Source organism: Pterocles gutturalis, unplaced genomic scaffold (genome assembly GCF_000699245.1).
Source record: "Pterocles gutturalis isolate BGI_N339 unplaced genomic scaffold, ASM69924v1 scaffold2776, whole genome shotgun sequence".
In the NCBI taxonomy this organism is placed as follows: Eukaryota; Metazoa; Chordata; class Aves; order Pterocliformes; family Pteroclidae; genus Pterocles; species Pterocles gutturalis.
In genome coordinates, this window is record NW_010097490.1 from 60,797 (window position 1) to 86,611 (window position 25,815).

General features: G+C 38.7%; 1 protein-coding gene across 1 annotated transcript in view; it reads right to left on the reverse strand.

The window, feature by feature from the left end:
* The window catches only part of LOC104462277 (histone deacetylase 9-like), a gene marked incomplete at both ends in the record, with an annotated part of 85,870 nt that extends 60,766 nt beyond the window's left edge, over nucleotides 1–25,104 (reverse strand). The window contains 3 exons of the mRNA XM_010074200.1: nucleotides 15,556–15,834; nucleotides 24,272–24,489; nucleotides 24,894–25,104. Coding sequence (XP_010072502.1) covers nucleotides 15,556–15,834; nucleotides 24,272–24,489; nucleotides 24,894–25,104 — 708 coding nt within the window. The remainder of the gene's footprint in view (nucleotides 1–15,555; nucleotides 15,835–24,271; nucleotides 24,490–24,893) is intronic.
* Nucleotides 25,105–25,815: the final 711 nt, after the last annotated feature.

Below are 25,815 nucleotides of genomic sequence, written 5' to 3' on the forward strand. Positions count from 1 at the left end.
GCTATACCTTTGATTTTGATTACATTGCTTATAGTTGCAATTTAGGTAGCCTTGATTCCAGCCACTGTTGTTCCTGAGGACTTGGGGACCCTTAAAGTGCTGAGAAAATCTCATTTCTTAACATGGATCTAGTTAGACTGTTGGTTGCAAACAGATGAACATATCTCTCTTTGTTGACAAATGACTTAGAAATATAGTTTTATAAGTACAGTGCTGCGTCTATGGTGCACCAGCGCTCTTTTATAGAGACTATGGACTTACACTGCTGTGACCTGGAAGAATTTAGTTGTGAATGGAATAGATTTTATCGGTAAACACTATTCCCAAACATTCAACAGAACTGCAGGAAACGTCACATTAACTGAGCTGTCACACAGATACAGCAAAGCTGACACTATGAAGGCAGTGTAATTTCTTGTAGTCCTACACATCAGCAACCGAGCTTGTATCTCCTATGACAAACTTGGTAGAACAAAAATAGCAGCAGAAATCAGCAGAAATACCTTTCTCACTAATATAGTGCTAGGTAGACACTATATGGACTTCATTTTATGTGACTGTAAAGATTTACTACATTTTAGTAGCAGCTCTTTGCATTAAAACAGAATAAATAATGCTAAAATAATGGGTTGCAATAGGATGTGAAATGTAAACAGAGCAGAACAACTTGTCAAGGCAACAAGTCTCACCCTCCCTGCTTGCAGCTTCCCTTTGACAGAAGTATGGAAGCACTTGGCTAACATGATAGAGAATTGGGTTTTACCCAGCCCATATTGCCACAGTTGTGGGGGATCAGGATTAAAACAGGTGCAAAACAAAGATTTTTAAATTTAGATTACTAAACCAAAAAGTAATTCTTAATTTTGCTTTGCCTATGGGTAGTACATTGTCACACTAACAGATGACAGGCAGGTTTTAAAGACGTGTTTTAGTATGGCCATCTAAAATACTCTTTAAATGAAGTATATCACACAAAGTATGTATTACAGTTATAGCACATATAGAGCAAATGTGTTATAAATCACTGAGATGAATCTCAATAAAGCAAGATGCTTGTTGACACAGGCAAAAATAAAAGTGTATCGGAAGGTGCTATTTTTCCACTTCCATATCCTTATGCCCTTGTGCATGCCATTTAGTACCAAAAATATAACTTTGGAGGAGCTGTTTTTCAAGTAATCTGGAGCTTTTGGATTTCTGAAAACCAGGCTTTTAGAAATGTGGGATTCTTTCCACACATCCTTCTGGAAAGTTCATTGCTCCTAATTTAAAAACCACAGCAGCAGCAGCCTTGTGGATATGCATGACAGCCCTTCTGTGTCTTTCTCCTCCTCCTCATCGTTTGTCGTTTTTGGACTTGAACAGTGCAGCCTGCTCTTGCCTGACTCCTCAGTGTGATATTTTTCCCTATGCCCAGTCTTTCCAGAATCACACTACAGAAGCCAACACAGTATCCCATTTTGGAGGGGGGAGGCAGGGGGTGAGGGGAGTGTTCTCCACAAACTCCAGCCTATTAAGTGTTTCTTGGAGTTCTCTGGTTTCTTTTAAGTAGAGCTGTCATCGACACTTGCTAAGTTACAACACCCTAAAGACTCGCATAGTGAGTTATAAGGCACATTTTCTATAAATCATGCAAAGACACGCGTACTGCTTGCAATGCTTGTGCACACCTTCGTGCACGCACCTAAATACCTATGTGTATATAGACAAAATACAAAATTCATCAAAATGTATAGTGGTGAGGGCAATTCCTGTACAATGTTCTTTTCAAAGTTCTTTAGTTCAGAACCATGTAAATATATGAACTGGGATATGGAAAGATAGGAGCATATGCCCACACCTGTTAAGTAAGTGGGAAGTAGTGTCATCTAGTGGTTAGCTCAAAGCTAAATGGGGCAGGGGCTGTAATTCAGTATTTAGTAACAACATTTTTCATTCTTGCATTGCTGTACTGTGCAACTTAGAGAAAATAATATAAATTTTATTTCTTTGTATCTCATTGATTTAGCTAGGAAACAGGGGAAGTAAAGCCAGTTGGAGAACCAGGAGCTGAAATATCAGAAATACGTAAACTCTGCTCAGATGGACACTTTTCCTGTTTTGCATCCCATCCAATGTTTCCCTCTGATGGTGCAGACCTCTTGAAAGCATACTCATAGACCTTTTGCCCACCCTCTTCCATACCGTGTAGCTTGAAAACTACTGTGGCAGGACACTGTCACACTACCACATAAAGAGATAGATTAATTTACTGTTGAAACTTATAGTAACTGAAGTACATTACTTTCCAAAAATGTAAGAATAGACAAGTCTTTCTATGTGTAGTAATTCTTTATAAGATGCAACTAATTTGATTAAAAGCCAGTTCTTATTCTTTCCTCTTCTGACAACATTATAGTTAGAAATTATATCCTCATATAGCCTAAAGTACTTTTTAGTATCACTTCTGGATGCAGGAAAACATAGACTTGAGCACTTGCTTACATGTGAAGGAAGGGGTAGTGTTAAGAACATACTTAAAGATAAGTGTGATTAATTTCTCTATAGATTTGGGGCTTATAATATGAATGAAATATTGTAATCTGTCTATCAGCTCTTAAATTTTTGTCAAAAGAATTAAAGCTGCAATTTGCAGACATTTCTTATATAAAAATAACTGTAGGGTGTTAACGTAAAAAGTAACTTATACCTGGATGCAATATTATTGGTGCAATTATTTGCTATGGAATTGTTAATTAGTTTCACTCATTACAGTTTCATTAATTAAATATAAAGAAACTAAAATCTACTGAAACTGTTGAATGAAGGGCTAACCATATTAGAATGGAGCAGTTATAAACAGGACTTTTCCAGCTGCTCTTCCTAACAGGCAACTCTAAAATAACAGTGATGCATGTCTTAAGTTTCTGCTAACAAAGCTGATTTCTGACCAGAAGGCTAGAGTATTCTTTTTCATCTATTAAGCCCCAAAAGTGACAGTTCTTCTTCATATCCCTAATATTTCCTTTTCAGCTCACCAAGGCCAAAATGTCATCTTTTCTTGTAAAACAAAAAATCAAAGCCAAATGGTTAAAATGCAAAGTTTTGGTTAAACAAACAGTCAGTATTTCAGTGGGTTTATCTGCAGCCTGCAGAGCAACTAAACAAAGCCAAGATATTGTCCATCTCTTTGACAGACAAAGAGCCTCAGAGGTCCAGAATGACATGCCCGGGGCTGGCACGTGATTAGAGTAATTAAATTAAATAGCAGGAAACATGTTTTCCATATGCCATTGCCTGGCCACACACAAACTGTAACAGTAAATCTTTTATATTACATTGGTTCAGGGAAATGTATAACCATTTTAAAAATGCAAGATGCCCACAAAAATAAAGTTAAAGGGAATATAGTAGCACACTCACCAGACTCCCTAGCTTCGGTCATTGGCCTGAAATGCCAAATGAGTTCATTCCTTATTTATTTAATTTCAAAGGTGCAGCTCAAAATGCCCTGAGCACGTGAACATTCAGGAAGCATTACTGGCTTTGCACTGGACAGTAGTGTTGATGCTCCAATTCAGACAAAAAAAAAAAATCCCCCCAGTAAAGTTAAGAGAAATATCTTGGGTGTCTTACAAACTGAGACCCTAACATATTTCTATCAGTCTGTTGCAAAAGTTGGGCCATCCAAACGTGTATTAAAAAGGAGTTTTTGTTTCCGTTCTGTTTTCCACAGCAATATGAACTCTAATTTCTTTGTTTTCATGGCCAGCTGTTAGAAAATACAGTATGTTTATCCATGCCATAATACAGTCAGAAGAATTGCTAGTCAGTGGGATCATCTGTCATACTTGAATTTACTTGTCACTGCAGTATTAAGATCAACTAGAACACTTCCTAACCTTTTTCCAACTCATCTTTCAGTGGCTGATGATACCAAATTAAATCACTGGTATTTCTGTTTTGTTCTGGTTTTGCACAATAGGGAAAAGGCTGCAAATCAGTTTGTAAGGTGCTATTAATCAGTGAGGTCACTGGTTTAAATGTTCAGTCCTTGAGATTTTTAGGAGATGACATACAAGAACATTTCCTATAAATTATAAATTCTGAAGACTGCAAAGTGCTCTTAACATGAAGAGAATTAAGAACTTGGGGAAAACCATCTCAGCACATGAAAACCTGTCCTTGAAAGTAACTTGAAATATATACTGGATAATTTTGTAAGCATCTTAGATATTTCATCTTCACTTTATCTGCCTCCTTGATCCAGAATGCTCATATAAGGAACAACAGAAACTTCAGTTCTTCAGATTTCAGGTCCACTGCTGAACTACAATATTAGGTTTAATAAATGATAGGAATTCAATGAAATCAAAATACAAGCTTCCAGCTGGAAAAAGAAATGCCAATTTATCTTTAAAAAGTCGCGTAATAAGGATGATAGAACACTGATACTCTTGGCTCAATCTTTAGCAGTTACAGTATTTCTCAAACTACTGAAGTGAGATTCAAGATGTAGTCAGTATGGAGAATTAGGAATTGGGACTTCTTTCTTTTTCTCCTTCGAATGCTTTCTTTACTAACTAAACTCCATTATTTGATCAGAAAAACTTGTGTTTAACAGGGAATCTAAAATAATTAAAGGAGACAATGACAGGAAAGGGAAAACCAACGACTCATGCTGGTAGTAGCTGGAAGAGCTTTTTTTTTTTTTTTTTAACAATATTTCTTTAACTGTTTGAATTCCCTGAAAGAATCAGTGCATTTCAACTTAAATTGTTTAGCCTGAGCTTTCTACAAAATGGGTAAAATGATCAGTTAGAAGGCAAAGCAGTTGATCCCCTGTTACCATCTTGTCTTCTGGGAACAAAGACAACAGTGAAAGCTCTTTGCAGCAGGTAGAAATCTGGCGCCTCTGGCTGAAGTGACTCTGTCATCCTCAGGAGGGGCCGGAGTTGCTCTCCAAGCCAAGGAGGGCTCTCAAGCCTAACTGCAAGGTGTGCTGTAAGACATTTTAAGGCTCCTGCTTCACCTCCTCTGCCTCCCCTCACCGATCTGTCCCACAGCAGTGCCGGAGGGAGGAGAAGGCCTCTCCGCCCGCTCTCCCTGCTCCCCGCTGGCCTTGGCGGGGGGTGGCCCAGCATGTGTGTGAAGCGGTGGTAACTATGGGCTTGTGGCCCTTCCCAACAGGATCTCTTGTGCTTTCTGATCGTCAGAAAAGGGGCAAATCTGGAGAGCTTGGCAGAGGCCCTGGTACACCAGGGGACACCCGCAGGATGGCCAGGGGTGGGAGAAGGGGCTGGGGAAGCTTCTGGTGAGGAGTTATTCACTGAAGGGGAGAAACACCGGGGTAGCTTTGAGCATAACTGTTCTGATTTTGCGAAACACATTCTTGTTCTGGAAAGCAGCTCTGCCTTCCACCTTTTGGTGCTTATCCAGCATTACCCATTTTAGGGACACAAGCTACACGCCGTGAGGAGCCTCCGTCCCTGTGAACCACCACAGCTGCTTCAGAGGCACAGAGGAGATCTAGCCTATAGACAGAACTTGGTAGCATTTCTTTGCTCTTATAATGCTGTTGTGTACTTAAACCTATGAAAGCATGTGAAATTCAGTCCAGTGGCTTCTGACAATGTTAAAGGAAGTAATTCAGTTTTGCCCTCAATGATACCCCTGGTGAATTACTCAAACCAAAGGACTTGGACAGTTTTGTTTTACCTGTCCTGGTTCCTATTCCTTGTTCCAAAGACCTGCTAAAGCCCTGAGGACCTCCTCCAGCACAGCACTTCTCAGAAGCTGCACAACACAGGGATGGAGTACAGCAGCAGCAGTGACCTTGAACAACAAGCCGTAGATGTTCACTGCTGATGCAACAGCACTGTAATAGCGATCTGTGGAGAAGGCAACAGCTGAGGAATGGGTCTGGTTTTTGGGAGGGGTCAAATTGTGAGACAGTGTCTTCCGCCTTCTTATTTTGCACAGGTTATCTCAGCTGTGTAGTCAGCTGCAGGGCTTGAATCTCCTGGTTTTGTTAGGCTCAAGCTTAGTTCAGTGGTTGAACTTTCTAATGCAGAAGAGCAAAATATGTACCTATTGGACCTTTTTGACATGTTACTGTTGCATTTACAGGGTTCTGCAGTTTGAATGCAGCTAACCTCAGTGGGATTGTTTTCCTCCTTTTTGACTTGCCAAATCCTCCTCCCCTTCTAAACTCCTCACCTGAAGTTTTTTTTTTTTTTTCTTTTTTCTTTTCAATGCTTAGAATCCATATTAAAGCAAAAGAAAGAAAAAACTAGGAAATACCAGCACCACAGGAATAACTTGCTATGCATCAAACATTAAGTGCCCTGTCTTGTGACTAATTACTAGCTGAGGGAATCAATGCAGAAGGCAGGTAAACACAGTAGAGCTGATCCTGGTAAGAGGATGTGAAGGGCTTCCAAAAACTTTTATTCTCTAATGTACATAATCCACTTTGAGTACCTGTCAATAAGTTAATATTCAACCTTTTGTAATGACAATAAATGTGCAGGTGGCCATGACAATACAAAAGCGAAATAAACACTGACTTCTCTCTGTCACTGACCAGCTAAGTTCTCAGTATCCTTTAAGGCTTAAATGATCCACTTAGTCATGGCCTCTACAACTGGGTACTGAAACCCCACTACATGAAGGAAACTGCAGTATGAAACTGTCTCTCTGTGGTCACCACCTGCAGTTCACCTTTACGACAGCAGCTTCACAAGTGTGTTCCTGTGGCTACGGCAGCTTACCAGAGTGAACCCACTGCCTCTTCTCTGACTGAATGTGCTTCATGCCAACTGATTTCACAGCCTGAAAGCATCTTGGTGGTCAATGGCTGTGGGAACCTCTTGCCAATGAAACAGTGAAAGGCTTGAGAGTGCAGCTACTGGGTCGCTCCCAGAGCTGAACCCAGATGGAGCTGGGAATGAACATGGGCTTCAGCGTGCCAGCTGCAAAACTCCCCTTGGTCAGCTCATGCCTGATGTAGCTTCTTACAGATTCAAGTTACATATTCTTGCACAAAAGCAGAGCTCGAAAATGAAACTGAGTTAATATACTTTGAGTCTTTTTCTTTCATGAAAACTGAAGGGAAAGGGCCAGAGAGATGAAATAAAGAATTACTTCTTTTACAGGAGGGTCCAGGTTACTATAATAATGGACATATCATAGTACCTAACTTGAAAGCAGTCAATTGAAATCAAGGCTCCTAGAGAGGACTTGGGAAAATGAGCAGCCTGCTTGGTTAGTGCATTATCCATCGACACTGAGACGTAACGGCTCCCATGCTCATTTTCAGTCTCTTGCACTAGGAATGAATCTTGCTTCTGCCCTGTTTTTCTTGCTGCCTCTGTTTGTGTTGTCAGAGCCTGCCTGAGAAGGGATGGAGATCGTTACGAAAATACCCTCTCACACAGCACAAAGGGTAATACTGCAGATATTTTAACTGAAATCATTATCATCCTTAGTGAGGCTTAATTACCTGTAGAAATGGCCAAACGGGAGCTATCCAAGTGAAGTGGCCCAGGGCTGAGCCTGTGGTGATGGCACCTGTATTGAGGGCTGCCATTTTTATTTTTCTGTCAGAAACACTAACAGAGAAGCTTTGAAGCTCTCTGTACAAAGTCAGTAGCTTCAGAAAACTAAAATCTACACAGAAACTAATGGGAAACTATGACAAAAGACATGTACAAATGTAGGTAAATGGTGAGAACCAGAAAGTTCTACAAAAGAAGGAAGATGTCAAGGGATGTGCTGTTGGGCTTGGGAGCCTTTGATGCCCTAAAGCAAGGTGTCAAAATGGATCAAAACGGGTGAGAAATGAGGGAAACCTGGTCACAACCTGTCCCCACATGCAGTCAGGTAGCTGAGTGACGGAGCCATGCCAAATGATGTGTAGGAACACTTCAATTTGTATTTTCACTAGAGGAAGATCTAGGAGAGCAAGCCTCAGAAGCAGTTGGTCTTGGTAGCTATCCCTCTGGGCACAGTGAGAGAGTACATCCCAAATTCTGTCCTGGGCCCCTTCTGGGTCTGTTCAATAACAGAGATCCACTTTAAAAATCTGCAAGCTGTCACCTAAAAACTATCATGGTGCCCTTCTTGATGGGAGAAAAAGGAAAAGACTAAGGAACGGGCTGGAGACTGAATCCACCATGCTTCACAAGCTGCTTTTAAGAGAACCTGAGAAAAGCCTTCTTAAGCCCTTGCCATCACTGCGTTGCTGCAATCTCATAGCTGTAATTTTGACAAGACCCTTTGCTGAGGAAATACAGGCAGTATGAACAGAAAGACCTCCTTGGTCTCCTGGGGATCCAAAGGTCACAGGCCAGAACATGAGAGGAGACAGATTATGCACTGCTTTCTGCATTAGAGCACCTGTGTCTCAGAGGCATTCAGCCTGAGCTGTTCTTGCAGGACATTAAACAACAGAGCTTTATGAAGATTTAGCCAGCAGTATACTGGGGCGTGTATTTACTCAGTCTCTTACTTTAAGGTAAGGAAAAAACCAAAAACTTGTGTGTGTGCACATATGTGTGCCTGACAGAGAGAGAGACATTCAGAGGTCAAACCAAAACCTTTCCAAAATGAAGCATTTGAAGAAGCAGATTTCCAAGAACACATAATCTTCATTAATGACAATAATAATAAAACCCCATGCTGTTTGATACAGAAAGTGATAAATTGCCCAATGATATGAAAGTAATATCATCTGAGTGTCAAAATGTGAAGTGATAATTGCTGGAAGCTGGACTGACAGACTTTTGATTCATGCTAGTTAGGCACCCCTGATTAGGCAATTTTGCCTAGTGTTCCCCAGCAGTCTCCTTACACATAGCTTTTTCTAACAAAAGGGAGAAGTAACAGAAGTATCAAGGTGCTGCATCTAAGTATCTGGAGGAGGAAAGGAAGCATAAAAAAATTGGATCAAAAAAGAAAAGCACTCTCAGCATTATTCTCTGCAGGTATTAGTGAAATTAAATAATTTTGCTGTTTTGTAATACCATATGTTGGTCAGACAATTCAGGTCTTGATTTAATTTTGTGATAAAATAAGTCATTGCCTTCTGCAACTGAAAGTTTGCAATAGGAGAGACAAACAAAAATAACAATCTTGGTGATTATTAAGAAAGTAGATTTGATACCTTCTGAAAAAATGAATCAATTTCAAATCCAACTGGGATAGAAAAATTACTCGAAAATAGTCTTGTTATTCTCTGCCTTTCACATAAAAGTGGCATAAAAAAAAAGAATTATTCTTCCTGTAGCATTTGATAAAAAAATACATTTTTAAAGAGCACAATTAAAAACTTGATACAGATGGACAGGACAATAAGAGTACACATGACAGAAATCTGGCCAAGAATTCAGATAGGGCTTCCCCTCATGCAGATGAATGAAAAATTTTCACAAAATAAATCCGATTACACTGTGCTCTTCCCTCTGGCTCCATCCAGACAGTCTATGGCTCAAGTTTGATCCCAAAAATCAGAGTGTCAGCTCTGTTTATGCAGGGGTTGTACTGGGACTGTGCACTCACAGACTTGAAGAAGGCAGAAAGGTATAAGGTTACTGCCTCTCGTACTGGCTGCACAGTTAAAGGAGACAACTAAGGTAACCTATAAATAAAAAAGAGGTGAATTGAGCTAGTAGACACAATACTGCAGGTACAACCTCATTTAGGGAGGCAGGGAGGGAGAAGAGGTGGTCGAAGGTTTATTTGTGTCCTGGGTTAAGCTGAGACAGAGTTAAATTTCTTCATAATAGCTAGCAAGAGGCTGTGTTTTGGATTTGTGCTCAGAAGAAAGCTGATTAAAAGTGATGTTTAGGCGGCTGCCAAGGTCTTTCAGCTTCTCTGGCTGTCTGCAAACAGGAGAAGCTGGGAGGGAGCACAGCCCCAGTTACTAGCCCAGGATTTGATCTTAGGTTTGGGATTGAGACCCAAAGTGGCCAATAATCTATTCCATAACATACACGTCATGCCCAGTATATAGGTGAGGACCCTCTGGAAGATCGTCCCTTTTTGGTTCTGGATCTCTTTGGCTCTGGGTCATCTCGCTCCAGGTGGTCGCTCTCCCAAGGCCTTTTCCCCCCACCCCCGTCAGCTCTTGGTCTGGGACGCGCGGACTGTTCTGTGAGTGCGGTTTCGGGACTCTCCCTGCTCTGGGATCGTTAGTCGGGAACAGGCTGAGCCTTGGTTATCGGGGGATGGGGGCGGGGGGAGGAGCCGTATCACTGTGTATCACTCATTTGTATATTTGTATATAGTATTATTTCAATATTATTGTAGTTTAGTTATTAAATTGTTCTAATCTCAACCCGCGAGTCCTTTTGTCCCTTTACCGCTTTAAGTCTCTCCCCTATTGTCCCGGCGGGGGAAGGGGACGGGACTGGGTGAGTGGGTGTGTGGTTTAGCCCCCAGCCAAGGGCAAACCCATCACAATTTGGAAGTGTGACACTGTTCAAAACTTACATTTCCATCTCTCCTGCCCTTCACAGCACTCTCAAGGCCAAAAATGTTGTAACGTGCCTTGGAAGGACCAAGTGTGCAGACAAGTACTTTTAATAGTTTAAATATCCTCCAATCAACCTGCCTATATTTCAAGGTTCTGTACTGTTGAGAGTAAATACAGTTACTTCAAGGCACCTATGGAAATGTGAAGTAAAACAAATACCACAAAGGCTCCACAGCCATATTAAAAATATCTCACTTAATCAGTTAATTAAAACATCGAATCACTAACCGGTTGATCACTAAGTATCCGGTCTGTTAAAACAACTCTAGTGACCAAGGCCCCCATGTACTCATCACAGAGAATTGGATGTTGCCAAAGAATGACTTCAAGTTACTAAGCTAGCACCCTTTTAACTCCCAGCTGCTGATGAAGCAACCCTTGGGGGTCTCCAACAGTTGTGGGTACTCACAGATAGCCAGGGAAGTTATCTTGTATGGGCTAGATGAGTTATGGGGCCAGAAGCAAAATAAGCGAAAGGAGTGTGACAGTTGAGCTCAGCAAACGGGGACTAGAAACCAGGACATGCCTAAGGGATGCCTCTTCCCAGTCCCGTTTGTGGGCATGAGTGAGTGAGAATGGCTGAGAAACCCAGACTTTCCACTAGCTATGGAGTTTGAGCTAATTGTAATTTTTACCTTTAAATCTAATTCCAAAGTAGGCTGAGTTAAAAGAGAAAAGAACAAATGCAAAGCACAAGGTCTACCAAATGCAAAGAACAGTGTCTACCAAATACCATGGTAAAATTCCACAAAAATCACTGGGATTGCACTACAGCGATAGATAATTTTATCCAGGATGCTCTTCTGTTTGCCTGAACAGTAATTTAGTATACTAAATGTTCTAAACTTGTATTCTTCCACTGAGAAATTAAGTACAGAAGCCCTGCTACCACCCAGATGATGGGAACTGCATAAGGAAATCAGAAACTAAACAAATAAATGAAAAGCAAACAAACATCTCTTAAGTGGATAAGTAGGACATGCTGCTAGTGGGACAGAATACAATGAGGAAATTAACTTGGCTTAGCTAATTTTGGCTGCAAATTGTCAAGTGTTCATAAGGGGGAGAAATAAGTAAACATTTTTAGATTGGTGCTTGGGACTAATATTTATAGATTTTTTTACCACAGAATGCCAGTGAAGATAAAAACAGGGTATAGTTGGCTTAAGTAACATGGAGTAAGTCTTAGTGATCTTGATGATAATGAAGATGGAATTAAGATAGTGCACAAATGGACTGCTGAATAGAAAGGATGAGTGGTGGTAATTTCTGGAGTGCTCCTGCTTTGCTGAGGCATTCAGCTTTTAATCCTATTTTGTTAATGCCAGAAAGTGAAAAAAGGACTAATGTTACAATATCTACATTCCAGCAATGTGTGTCTGTCTTGAGTATATAAATGTTACGAAGCATTTTCACTCATTTAGTAGTAACTACTTCTAAATTCCAGCTATACTGGCTTTATTTTTTGGACAAGAGGACAGAAGAAGAATCTATTGTTCCAAAAAAAAAAAAAAAAAAAAAGAAGCTGCACATCATTCCTGGAAAAGGAATTGTGAATTGTATTAAATTATGATTGTTTTCTTCATTATAGGTGCTTTGATGCACAATAAACAAATAATTCAGAAAAAAATCTAGGTGTAACCTCCAAAACAGAAGTGTTGTAAAATGAAAACATGTATGGCTGTTCTTCAAATTCCAGCATGAGTATTTAAACAAAAGGCATCTCAATAAAATCCCTGTTGAAAGCATGATTTACTTAGAGGCACAAAATTCTAAATACATAATAATCAACATGGCAAGCAGTATAATGTTATACTGTTAATGCTGTTTAAATTTCCTAACCTAAAACTTGTCAGTTTATACAATATTTTTTGGGCATGACTGATGAAACATTTCTTTGCTGTTATATCACTGAAAAATAGTTAAATTTGATTTATGGAAATACTTGGTCTTAAATTTAAAGTTAGAATTACACCAGAATCAAAGCTGTTAAGAGCCCTTGTAATTTAAATGAACAGGTGGAAGAGCTAGAATGCAACAATTATCTGAACTCTCTTGGTAGTAATAATTCAGGTACTATACCAACAGAGATAGGTTTGCAGTACAAACTATTTCTCTCTGCTGCTCTGAAGCAAAGTTTAGTAGATATTACAAAACAGTAAAGCATTTAACATCTTCAGAGAAGTGCTAAGGTGTTTCTAAAGTAGGACATCACTGTCTTACACAATTACTTGAAAGTCTGCAAAGTTTGTGGATTCCCTCCTCCCCAGCATATTTACAGGTGGACTCTAGTTGTGCAAAGGTCCTGAGGAACATCAAAGAGGTCAGTATAAGCTCTGTTTCAGACCAACACCTTTTGGGTTCTAGGCAGATTTTAGAAATTTCATGTAAATTATTTCAGTTCATATGAACTTTGGATAACTACGAGCCAAGAAACTGGGATTCACTTTTACCTTTCCTATATGGTACGACATATGAGCACACGTTCAAGACAGACGCCATGATGGGAAAATGAGCATGCATCAATACTATTTCCACATTCACTAAAACTTATAATGGCTGATGTAGGATAAAACAAGAGACTAAAAAAAGACTTTGTGTAATCATTGTAAGAATCATGTAATAAAAACCTTGCTCCAGAAAGCTTGAATTAGTTCAACAATGTGTAGCGAACATATTTGGTTATACAAAGCAAAAGCGCAACTGAGTTATCAACTTTACACAAAGTCAGATATCTGAAAGGGGATCTTTTAAAAAAAAACTTTATTTGAGAAAGGAAGAGACTTGTATCAGAAGGCAAAAAAAGGAAACATACAAACAGAATATATTTACAACACAAAACAAGAGATCACCTCTAAGGGTGTAAATTATAATAAATACAGTAGATTTAAAATGTAAGAGACAATTATCAATTAGAAATGTGGTTGTTTAAACCCGGTTTTCCTTTTCACTGGTTCCAGGTAGTTTAATTTTATCCAAATTTGAAAGATTCTGAAATTGAAATCCACTAAATTATTGGGGTTTCTCACCTGACTGACATTACAAAAATATCTTTTTTCCTTTGTGAATACATGTTTTTGAAGTGACATTGTACAAAAGTCTTCTCATCTGCAGGTTTCTCCCCAAATAAAATGTATTTTAAAAGATGCACTATCCCTTTTTGATGAGGCTGAAATTAGGTTTGAAAGAAAATTAAAATTAAACAGAATGGGGTAATTTCATTTTTATATGCTTCACTTTTTGAATGTGAATGCAATTTTTTCATCCAAAGTGGAGAAAGATTTCTGTACAAATATGAAGTACACATACAAATCATCTGTATTTTATCAAGTAATAAATCTTTCTTATCTAAGATGATCTTTATGTTTCAGGGGACCTTTCATTTTATAGAAACTATTTAGTCATCTGTTTGGAGACCTTTTAGGAAAAAGGATAATGTATCTTTAGAAGTTGCATCGTTTTATAAGAGATTTACTAGTATTAGAGCATAATGTAAACACATGCTAATAACATATTTTATAACAATTTCTACATTTGGCAAAACCAGCTATCTCTTTTGAAACAGGATACTGCACTTTAAAATACCTCAGCTTTAGAAATACAAATATTTTTAATAGAAAAAAAACCTGACACAGATTCCAGGTCAGTTTGGGATTATCCATATTAAAGGGATCTTAATACAATGAATCTTTAACTAGCTTAACAAAAGTAAACCTATAAAACAAGGTAAACATATCAAAAGGGAATATGAAGGAAATGTTTCACTGGAAAGCTTCCTTAACAATTTCCCTACTCACTTTGTTATTTTCTTTGACAATAAATCAATTCATAGAGTGCCTTTAAAAACAGAGGGAGCGCTGCCCCGTCCCCCCCACCCCACATTCCTCAGCACATGAATCACTTGGGCTTCCTGTTTCCATAAGGCATTTCCTGTCCCCTCTCCCAAAATCACTTTTCTGCAGGAGAACAGCAGGGACCTGACAAAGTATTGACTTAAATAAACAGGGCCTTCCACTGCATCCAGCCTTGCCCTGCCTGATCTTACAGCAACGGAAAGGGACGCCAGCTCGCTGGCTGCACAAACGCACTGCTCTTTCCAGCTTTGGTGAAATGCTTGCTGAGTTTTCCTTTCACTAAGTTGGCATTTTATGCACAGTTGTTATTTTAGTATTTCTCCATGAGACTTAGCAGTAAAGGTTATGTGATATTGTATGATTAGTCTTTATTTTAAAAAAATAAACAAGTGATTGGATATCAGATGATAATGATAACAGTTCTGTGCTTTTCCTGCAATATCCTAATAACTGTTTGGAACCTAATGCTGCATTTTGCTTCTTACCATTACTTGCATCTGCTTCATTTAAGGACATCTCTGCAGAGAGCATCATCAAATACGACAGAATGAAAAATTAACTAAGCAGTGCAAAAAAGAAAACAATGCAACTTTTAAACAGTGCCTTGCCTTGCCTCTTTACATCCACCTGATATTCCTCTCTAAATTATAATTTATACACCAGCCTGGGACCACTGATATAGCAGTCAGTACCTTCCACTGGGGAAAAAATACCCTAACATTAACAGTGTTCAAGACTACAGTATGATACAGTATATACAGATAGCTGAAAGCAAAAGTCAGAGGATTCAAAAATCAGAGAATGTTTCATCAATCAGGTCTGGAAACTAATTCCAGCAATTGCTGATCTCAACAAGCTAGGTGATATGAGTTCTCTTTCACTAGAAGTAAGTGATGTAATGTAATCCTGCGCTAATACTAAGTCTATCAGCTATTGCGCAAAGACTTATGTAGAATAATTGACTGCAACAAGAATTTTCTCAATTAGTGGCCATAAGGATGAGCTTCACTATGTTTTCAAGTGTGCATACAGCATTCTGCCTTTGTTAGATTCTTTGAACAGTAAATCAGGATTTGCTAGATCAGTGAATCAAAACACAATTGCTTATCAAAGCCTAGAAAATGCATGTGATGTTCAGATAATAACCTTAATTACAAATCCTGGAGCTAAATCTTTGCCTATTACCTGTTGCATAAAAGCAGCTTGCTCCCCAGATTCCATTTGCTGGGTTTGAACATCCTCATCACTGTCCGGTGGCTCCTCTTTGACTTTCACAGCCCCCACCTGCTGTCCTATTCTGTCATCCACGCCAGCACTGCTGCTCTCAGCCCTAACGCTGGCACCGCTGGTGGGAGCTCGCTCTTCCTGCATTGAGTGATCTCCATGAAGCTCTTCTTCAGCTTCCTCCAGGTGACTGCCAGTGCTGCCAGGCTGCTTGAGCTGCTCAATGGACTTAGAGAGCATCTGGAAAGAGAAGGGGGAGAAGTTACTGACTTCTTTCACTGACTCCAAACACTGAGAAGTACTAGATTTGCACAGACAAAATTAAAGCTTCTGCCGGAAAACCATGTAGCTATGCATTGCTAAAATATTAATGTACAAGGAAGAAAGAACCAAAGTTCCCAAGCAGATGGTCACTTCTTATTCTGCAGTAGAAAATACCATGTATGTAGAGAGCGTTATACAGTAATACTAGACTAAAAATAAGGCAGAATAATGAAAACATGACACATCTGTTACACTGTTACAGCTGGTAATCAAAAGAAATTAGTCTCCCTTTATACTCTAGAAATATAAATGCAGAAATGTATTTAACTATATTACAATTAATTTTCCATAACACAAAATAATAAATGAACTCTAAGATACAAGAAAATTAGTAATCTGGTTAATATTTAGTTATAAGCAAATGAGGGAACATTCACCCAAGCTTCTTTTATCAATTAAAGGATGAAGGCACTGAAAGTCAACAAAGAGCTGGTGTGAGTCCCCTCTCCTCCGGCACAAAGATAGTACAGGCCTGTCTGTCTATGACTGGAAAGACTACGCCTTTTGTTGTGCACGGCACAGGTATCCCAGTTTCAGCAATAATGTTAAACAGGTACACAGATAATACTTGTTTTAACACCATTAACTGCTATTGTAAAGGTCTGCTGAAGTGCCAGATGCTTGAGTGTTGCAATCATACACATTTTATGTTTTACTACTTAAGATGCAGCAGCCTAATGTAATCCAAAGAAGCCAAAAATGAAAAAAAAATTGCTGCTTTGTTGAAAGAGGCACAAATCAGACATGTGAGTAAGCATCTGCAGCATCGAGTAATTATCATTCAGTCAACTGGCCCACTTGATTTCAGGCAAATACTGACTTTTATCACCAAGGTCAAATATATTGAGAAGGGAAAAAAACACCTTTTACCATTATTCTTAGATATCTTCCTCTTTCCATCTGCCTCCCCCCCCCCAACTGTTGTCAAGTCTTTCAAACTGAGTTTTAGCTAGTGCTATATGCTGTTACTGGATGGCTTCAGTATAGCTATTTTTGTCACAAACCGTGGACTGTCTAGTTTCATTCTGCTTGCTAATGCCATACAGAAAAATGCCACCCTAGTGAAGGGTAAGGTTGTCATGTAAACTATGATCAAGAAGCTACAGCTGGACTCATGAACTCCCACAAAGTCAACAAGAAGAGTTGAAAGATCTGTTTGTTCAGTTCCAGTTGATGCTCTGATGCATACGTCTCACATCAGTGGAGAAACAAATTCCACGGTGGAAGTCTACAGGCTTTAGTCACTGAAAACCTTAATTTTTGGGGAGTAATGGGAGTTTAATGGCTTACTAAAAAGAAAAAAACAAACAAACAAAAAAATCCCTTTTCATTGCTGTAGCAACTGGCAAATCACAACATGTGTATCCTGTATGCTGCAGGTGGCATGCTTTAAGCTGTGAAATCCTTACTACTGCAATGAATGCAGAGTGTCTCCTTTTATTAAGCAGCATCTGGAAAATTTCTGAGATCAAACCCATAAATCTTTTCCAGTTGTTTCTCAGGGGATGACGCCGACCAAGAAGGCACTGAAGCTAACTCCATGTATTCATGTTGGGTATACTCCTCTCTGTCACTTAGTTAAACACCCATGAGCAAGCCCTCTCCAGTCCTCAGGCAAGAAAAGAAAGGGAGGGCTGGCTGCCTGGCTGGCTGCTAGCAAGAAATACAAGCTGAACCGTGTGTGTGACAGATACTCATATATAGCATTGGGAGTCACTGATGCCGATCCATCTGTAAACCATTCCATGGGCCAGTTATTTGACATCAGATGGGTTATTCTGTAGGGGAAGCCAAGAGAAAATCAGTGCCTGTCCACAGCAAAGTTAAGAAACATATTTAGCTCATTACTGCTCTCCTTTCTTTTATGCTTTTTCCGGTTTTATGTCAGGCTCTTTCTTCTTCATGCTGCTGTATGGCACAGACCTGCTGCTGAGCTTTGTGAGGCAACACATGATGGCCTGCAGTATATAATCTATATGTGGAACACCTTCAAATGCTTTTTGCGTGTAATCAGTGCAGTGATGCAAGCCAAATAAGGGGGTTGCAGAGACTAGAGTGGAATTTGTGTGCATTTCAGTTTTGCACTGTTCCTGTTTTGGGGCCTGCTCCCACACTGTGGAAGTCAGCAGGCAATTTGCTCCAGATTTCAGCGACACGAGGAGCTAAACAAATTAAATTTTCTAAAACACTGTGAAATTAAAGTCTTTATATATTTTCACAGTAGTTTTTAGAAAATGCACACCTGTTATCATCTTTACTGCAAAATCTTATTAAAAACATCCTTTAGACTGTGACTTAACTAAGCCTCAGGCAAGGGGGCTATGAGGCACTATAGTCATGTCCTCTCATATGATGGAACATGATTAAAATGGGTAGATGGCATGGGGCAGGGCAAAACCTGAAAACCACTCTGCTGCTCCGTCTGCTAAGCCACAGGTGATTGCTTTCTTTGTATCACCATCATGCTTTCATATTTGTTAAAGTGATTTTTAAAGGCAGCTTGACCCCATCTTATTGCAGTAATTACATCAGTAACGCTATCATGAGACTGTTCAGTTCTCCTAAGTGAGAAACATCTTACTTTATATTATATCTATCTCCTGATTCTACTTTGGAAAATTACCTGTCTGGACACATGCAAAGACATCAGTTTAGAGTCAATATTTCCATCTTATGTCTCTATCTAAAACATAGCAGAAAATGAGCTCTGAATGAAACACTGCTCAAGTCCTTTCACTGTGCAGCTGGATACTCTCCTTACACTTCATGTTTAAATCTTTCACTTTAAACCCCCACTGACCATTTTTTTCTGAATTTATCTATAGGTACATGCAGGACTTTCTCCTCATTTTAATGCACATTTTTGATTTTGAAGAAGTGATTGCTTAATCTGAGCTTTAGTAAGACTACATTTTAAAAGAATAATAAAACCATTGTTTATTTCACTAATAAATTAGAGTTGTACAGCTTGGCCTTCTTCAACCAGAGCACATTGCTGTTATCGCTATTCCAACTAAAGGAGTTCCTTAAAAAAATGGTTTCATGCTAATGTAACCTATTTTTTTTCCTTTTATTTTCAGGAAATTAAACTGTAAGGGATACGCATGAGCCAAAGTAAACAGTGATAGAGAGGAAGCATTTACAGACATCAGCTCCATTGTATAACTGCAAGAGTCCAACCAAAAAAGACATCAAACACAATCTAACCTGCTTGCTTGTACAGAAGAATGGAAGACTAAGTATAAATAATCTGGATATTGCAACAGTTTCTTTTTATAGGTAATTCAGCTGCAGCCCTGACTTTGTTTCTCTTTTGTCATGACGAGCTTTTGTAAAATACAATATTTTAAATAAAATGCAAAGAGACAAAGCACAAAATCCCACAAAAGCCACCATATACATTTCTTTCCATAATCAATTGTTCATTTTAAATACATGTCTGTCGTTTCTAAGAACACATTTATATACTTGTGGAACACACTTTCTCCTTCTCTCCTATGGCTATCAGATCACTTTGGCCAGCTATGTATGTTGTTAGCTGTACTGAAACAACTTGGCACCTGCTTACTGTTGTCTCTGTTACGTAGCACAATGTTTGTAAGAGATGTATTTATCTTTCAAAACCATTCTTCTGCAATGTGGCTTAACCATTAGTTCTTAGTAAAGGAGAAAATGCTCTGGGCATTTTGCAGTTCCAAACACAGTCATCTGTTGCTATAGTTTTGTCCAAATAATCCCCCCACTATAAGCAATATTTGAAAGAAGAAATGTGCTATCTCACAACTTCAGAAGATGCTAGTCAGATGTGTAAGCTGGAAAGCCAAAACCTCAGTTGTAGTATGTTTAATGAAACTAGATTAATTTACTCCAGCTGAACCTGACTCTATTTTAATAATCTTCCCTATTTTAATAAATATAATTCAGAGAAGTGAAAGATTAATGTGGGGTTAACTGTATCTTTTCAATATTCCTATTGAAACAAATAATCTTCCTAGTTTTTCAACAGAAAAATCCATATTATTTTCCATTTTTTATTAATAGGTCTTAGTCAACTACAATCACCATCAAAAGCGCTACTGAATTTTCATTTTCTGTATATTTTTTGTCATGTATTTTTTTACTTCAGAGTCTTGTCCAGTCACTGGTTCCCTATACAAAGATGTTTTAAACCAATTACCGCTGTGGAACGAAAACTGAAACTCTCATACTTTAGTCCACACTACAAACTACCCCATTATTTTAATCTGTGCTACTCTGAAACAGGGGAGGATTTTACCATTGAAAACAAATTGTCAAAATGCTATCAGTACATTACTTTAAGAACACAAGTATGGTTGTCGCACTGATCAAATGAAATCTTGGTCCCAGTGAAGACGGTGCTAGTTTAGCTTCAGCAGAGGCAGGACTTTATTCATCATACATGACAAAGACAACTTTTAAAGACAGAGGGCTTTTTTCATGTACTCTTCTTATTACGATTTCCGAGATTTTCTTGAGTGCAGACTTCTGCTAGGGGCTTTGCACTTACATCAGTTACATCAAAATGAACCTTTTATCTGCAAGTGGCAGGGTCAAACATTTCTAGATACAGAGATATACAAATAACATCAAGATTTTAAGATTTTTGTTGTGGTAGTGGTCTTCTGGTACCCAACTGCAATAATTTTAACTGGGGTTTTCAGACTTTGAATTCCCTTTACTGAGCAGAATGGAGTTTTGCAATGGTGATCAAAGGGTGCTATGAGGAAATAAGCTGTCATTTGGACAGAAGTATATTAGAGCTGACAACAGCAAAGCCGATCTTCTCTAAGACAAGCGGAGTTCAGGTTACGGCACATTCATTATTATTTTTTCCCCAGAAAGCTGGGACAAGGGTTTCTACCTACTTTTGGATGGGATGTCAACATTTGCAGAATATTTTTAGAAGGTCAGCATACTAGATCCCGCAGGTATAAATGTCAGACTTCAGTGGAGACATATACTGTTTCCCACATCAAAAGCCTGGCATCTGACAGCTGACCAGAAACAATCCATAGGGGATCTTCTCTTTGGTATTAAGGACAAAGGCACACCTCTTGGCAATGATTTGTTTCTTTTCAGAATGGAAATGATCCAAGGGAATTCTTTACCTCTGACCTATGTTAGATTTTGCTTGTTATCACCCTCACAGCAGCACTGGCTTGCTGCTGAAGTATATTCTTTTCTCAAAGAAAAGAAACAGCTTTTTAATACAAGATAAATACAAGATCAATGCGGTGGGGAGAAACTTGTTCTTTTCCTCTTTTTGTTGTTACAGCAAGATTCACCTGTATGTCTGCCAAAAAGATCTGACCAAAAACTTTTTTTCAGGGAGTGCTGACACATGCCATATCATCTTAGTTCAGGACAAACATTCAAATACTGGGTTCAGCTGAAATATATTAAGGGCTTAAGTACTTGAAGTCCTAAACATAAGGAAAAAAGGAAAGAGAAATGGAACAGAAAAAGAACTGGTTCTAAGCTCTTGATGAACTGGCATTTCACAGTCTTGTCAGCTTAAAATGTTTCTGGTCTTTCTCACCAAAACTTTTAAGACAATGTTTGAGTATTCCTTATTAAAAAACCCTACATTTTTCATGACTGAAAAGGAGGGAACTATACCTCTGTGCAGATTTCATTATACAGCCTATGAACAAAAGAGTAATGGACAGAACAATGGAAATGTGTATGTATTCACTTGATACATGCTCAAACTGGTCCTAAGAAATGAGAAGGTACCGGGTTGCTTTGCTACATGGTCTAGGTTCAAGTAACTGCTTTGTAGAGTTTAAGTTAGATTGTACAGCCATGCAAATTATATAACGAACAAATAACCTCCACTGCAAATAGAGACAAGTTTTAAGAAAGAACAAAGTATATTCCACCATGCTAGCAGAGTTCAAAAACCTCATGTTGGCACAGCTGTTCAGTCTGAACCTTTAAGCTAAAGGGTTAAAGAATATAGTTTTAAATTCCACATTTAAAAGCCACTCCCTGATTTGATCTTTTCTCATGCTCTTGTCTATGGGCTATCCTTAATTCGAATTTTATAAACCAGGTTTCTTCACTTAAGTATGTATGAAAGTCCCCTGGCTTTCTGTATACTTGCAGAGGACAGATACATGATTAGAGCACTGAAATTTTTCAGTACTATTCGTCAGAACGGTTCTTCTGAGAATGGTGCTGTAGAAGAAACTAGATGCTGCAAATTGTAAAGTCTGATAAACCACCCGCATCCTCCAATATCCCACTGCTGCTGTGGCTGCAGCACAATCCTATTCCTCCTTAGGTGTTTTCTGCTCCGATGGGTTACTCTGCTCTTCATGAACACTAACTGCTCTGGGAGCAGTGATAAAGCAGACTGAGAAGCTACCGGGGCAAAGGAAGTAGGTTGGTAGGTTCAAGGCAGCAAAGGGCCCTAGGATAAACTTAAATTTCTACTGTTTGGATATGTGTATAGCCTATACTGTAGAGCATAAAAGCTAGGTTCACTGGGTTTTAAAAGAAGGAATTGTTTTGTCCGTTTATCACAAGTAATGATGTGAGAATGAAAGTGTATGTCAAGTATGAGAGGGAATCATTCTCCTTAACATATATTTTCATTGCAGTTTAATTCAGAAAAAAAATGTTACTGAAAAAAGCTTTATTCCAATTCAGCTTCCTTATCCAGCCTAGCTCTTGTGAGGTGCAATGCATTCCTAGTCCTGTGTGACTAGGAATATGTTTACGTGACTCAAATTTAATTTTCACATTCAGGACAAATGTACCTATATGCCACAGCACATATCACCAAATGATATGGTAGAATTTATGTCAATAAGCGTATGATCTAATAAAAACATGTCAGTGGGGTTCTTTGCTTTGTGAGGAATGCATGAACTGATAAGTTTGTAGTGAATACCCACAAACAGCACAAAGACTCAGTACTTTAGCGGTAAAAATTATTTCCTCTTGAACAATTGAGGGCAGGTGAAATATTTTCAAAACCTGAGGCTATGAGATATACATATGCCATCTTGATTAAACATATGGAATGCATACTCAAAGAAAAGCCAACTGGAGTCCTAGTTGAGTAATCAAAACACCCAAGCTGAGAGGGGTTAACGTGCAAGGATCAGCTCTGAACTTTGAAGTTTTCTGGTCTTCATTTTTCCTAATTAAGACAAGATTTAATAATCAAACCACTGTACAAACTATGTACTTAAACTCTAGGTTTGTTTCTAATTTTGTTGGGAATTCTTTGTAGATTCCAAAGAATCAGTACCCCCTGGGAAGTTCACCCAGTAAGGTGGACTGATTTTTTTTTCTAAACTGTTAGGTACAAGGGCGGAATGCCTGCTTTTCTTTTCTTCTTTGCCACTGCCTCTTATAAATAGTTATTCAGTAACCCTCAAACAAAAGAAGAAAACTAAAGATGCATTATTAATATCTTTGAATTACTAGAAGAACTCCAGCAAACAACTTTTGGAAAGCTGTGTAGTAAGTACAGAAAAACATTCTTCAGATAGAAGCATTTAATTACTTGCATATCTTCATTCTACAGCAGGGAACAGCATCAAAAACCAACATTTGTTGTAGAAGCATTATCTCCTGATAAATCTATTTAGATTCTGATGCTCTTTGTTCCTTAATGGATGGTCCCTTTTCTTCTTTCCATCCCCATCAGAATAACGTGCTGCTCTACAGAGAAAGAGGGGCACTATGTATCTGATGTTAGCAGTAGCATATTCTTCTGTTTGTCCTTATATAGTAATTTTATATCACCATACAGATAACAAATTTTCATGTTACTAATTGACTGACAGAGAAAAAGTTGGTTTGAGAAAAGATGATTAAAAATTTCTCCACATTTAATAATTTTCTTACGCAAAAAAAGACTAAGTACAATCAGCTGATTGAGTTCAAATGAGCTAAATGAGTACTCTGTACTAGTCCACAATGAGAATGCTTCAAATACAATTCAAAGGCAGCTGAATGGAATGATTGCTGAAGCTCAAAAGTGCACATTAAATAGTTGGATAGAAATCTAGTAATCTTTAAGGCATCATTTATCGTTCAACGGGAAACCACCTGTAATTTAAACCTGTAAGATGCTTTGAATCCTGTTTTGTTGAATTGTATTCTTACTGACGTCAACAACCACAAATAACCTTTGCAGCGTACTTCAGAAACTGAAAATGAAGATCTATACAAATGTATACATCAATTATGCATAAATAAGATACTTGTGCAAGCACCTGTCTGCTGTCCATCACCACATGTCACCAATACCTAAACTTCCTTATTAGTTTTCAATCTTTGTGTTTATTAGAAATTCCTTACTTTGGGAACTCACCTTATTCATGTGTATCTGCTGCTGGTACTGTTTCTGCTTCTCCAAAAATTGTTGATGTTGCTGCTGGATGACCAGCTGGGCCAAAGTACTCTGAGGAAGAGGGGCTGACTGGGTTCGATTCAGTGGCCTGTGACGAGGCAGTTTGTGGGCAGCTCTTACGCCAGGTGAGACTCTCTCCTTCGCTGCTAAAGGAGACTGTGGATGAAGAGGAACTGCTCCTGCAAAACAGGGACATTTCACTCCTGCGTGAAGAATAACAAGCTGATAGTTCTAACAGGAGAGAAAGCTTTCAGTGAGGAGTGTATATTGCAGAACTTTGCATCATGCTGATGCAGCGGGATGTGTACCACGTGCCTCACCATGCTGGGAAGTTCAGCAGCTGCAAAAGAATGTGATGAAGTAATCATTTTTCTGTAATCACTGAATTCTTTCAGGCTAACAGACTGGAGCAGAATCACTAAAGGCGGAAAACAAAGATGCTGTCCTTTTTTTTTTCCCACCCTTCCACTTTTCCCCATGGTTAGGACGTCTAGTATCTGCATTACCACATTTAGTTTAATATGAATACAAATGTCATTAAAAACATCTTAAATTATTGTTATGTTGAAGCCTTGATCATTACCAGTCACAAGAAGTTTCTGCTGTCTCATTTGTTCTTTCAGTAACAGATGCTGCAAGAGAGCTTGGTGGCTGCTATTCGGCTTTCCCTCCAATGCAACATGAGGATGAGTTGAGGACGGAGGAATGTTGCCCCCATACTGTCCAGCCAAGGCCACTCCTTGTCTGAGTGACTGAGTCTCCCCCTTCTGCTTTTCTTTGAATGAAGATGAAGCCTGTCAAAAAACAACAGAACCAGTAACTGCTTTTCATAGACCTGGCCATTTATATCTCCACTTGATTAGATGGTCTTAACATCATATTTTATGAATGCATAGAGAAGAAAAGGTTAAACCCCTAACTTACACTTTGACTGCGAGATGAAAAGAGAGGAAAAACATGCCAGTTAAATATAACACTGTGAGAAACTGAGTAATGAAGCCATTTGAAAAAAAATCAGTAATAAAAGCCAAAGCATAAGGAACTACTAGTTAGAACATTATTAATGAAAAGACAGGACCTATCCTTAAAATTCCTAAAGACCTTCCCACAGCCTCCTGCACAGGAAAACAGGGGATCAGAGGAAATAGTTTCCACTGAGTTTGGAATAGGCAAGGCTTGGTTTTTCACATAACTTTCCATCAGACAGCAAGCCAATCAGCAAAACAAAATAATTACCTGTAGTAGAGGGAAGCTATTACTTTTCCTGGAGCACTCCCTGACTCCCTGAAGGACAGCACAAATGTAAGTTTTACCCTTTGCAAAGTAAGTTTCTACAGTTAAACTCTCATCTACAGAATCATCAAGAGCTGCTGTACGTGTGTGGCATTTTAAAGTGTCCTTATAAATTGTGCAGTTATTGATTTAAAGGTTTTGGAATTTTTGGCCCTTCAGAATTGCAGATGTACTTTATATTTCTTTGTTCTTTCTCTACTTTTAAAAAAATA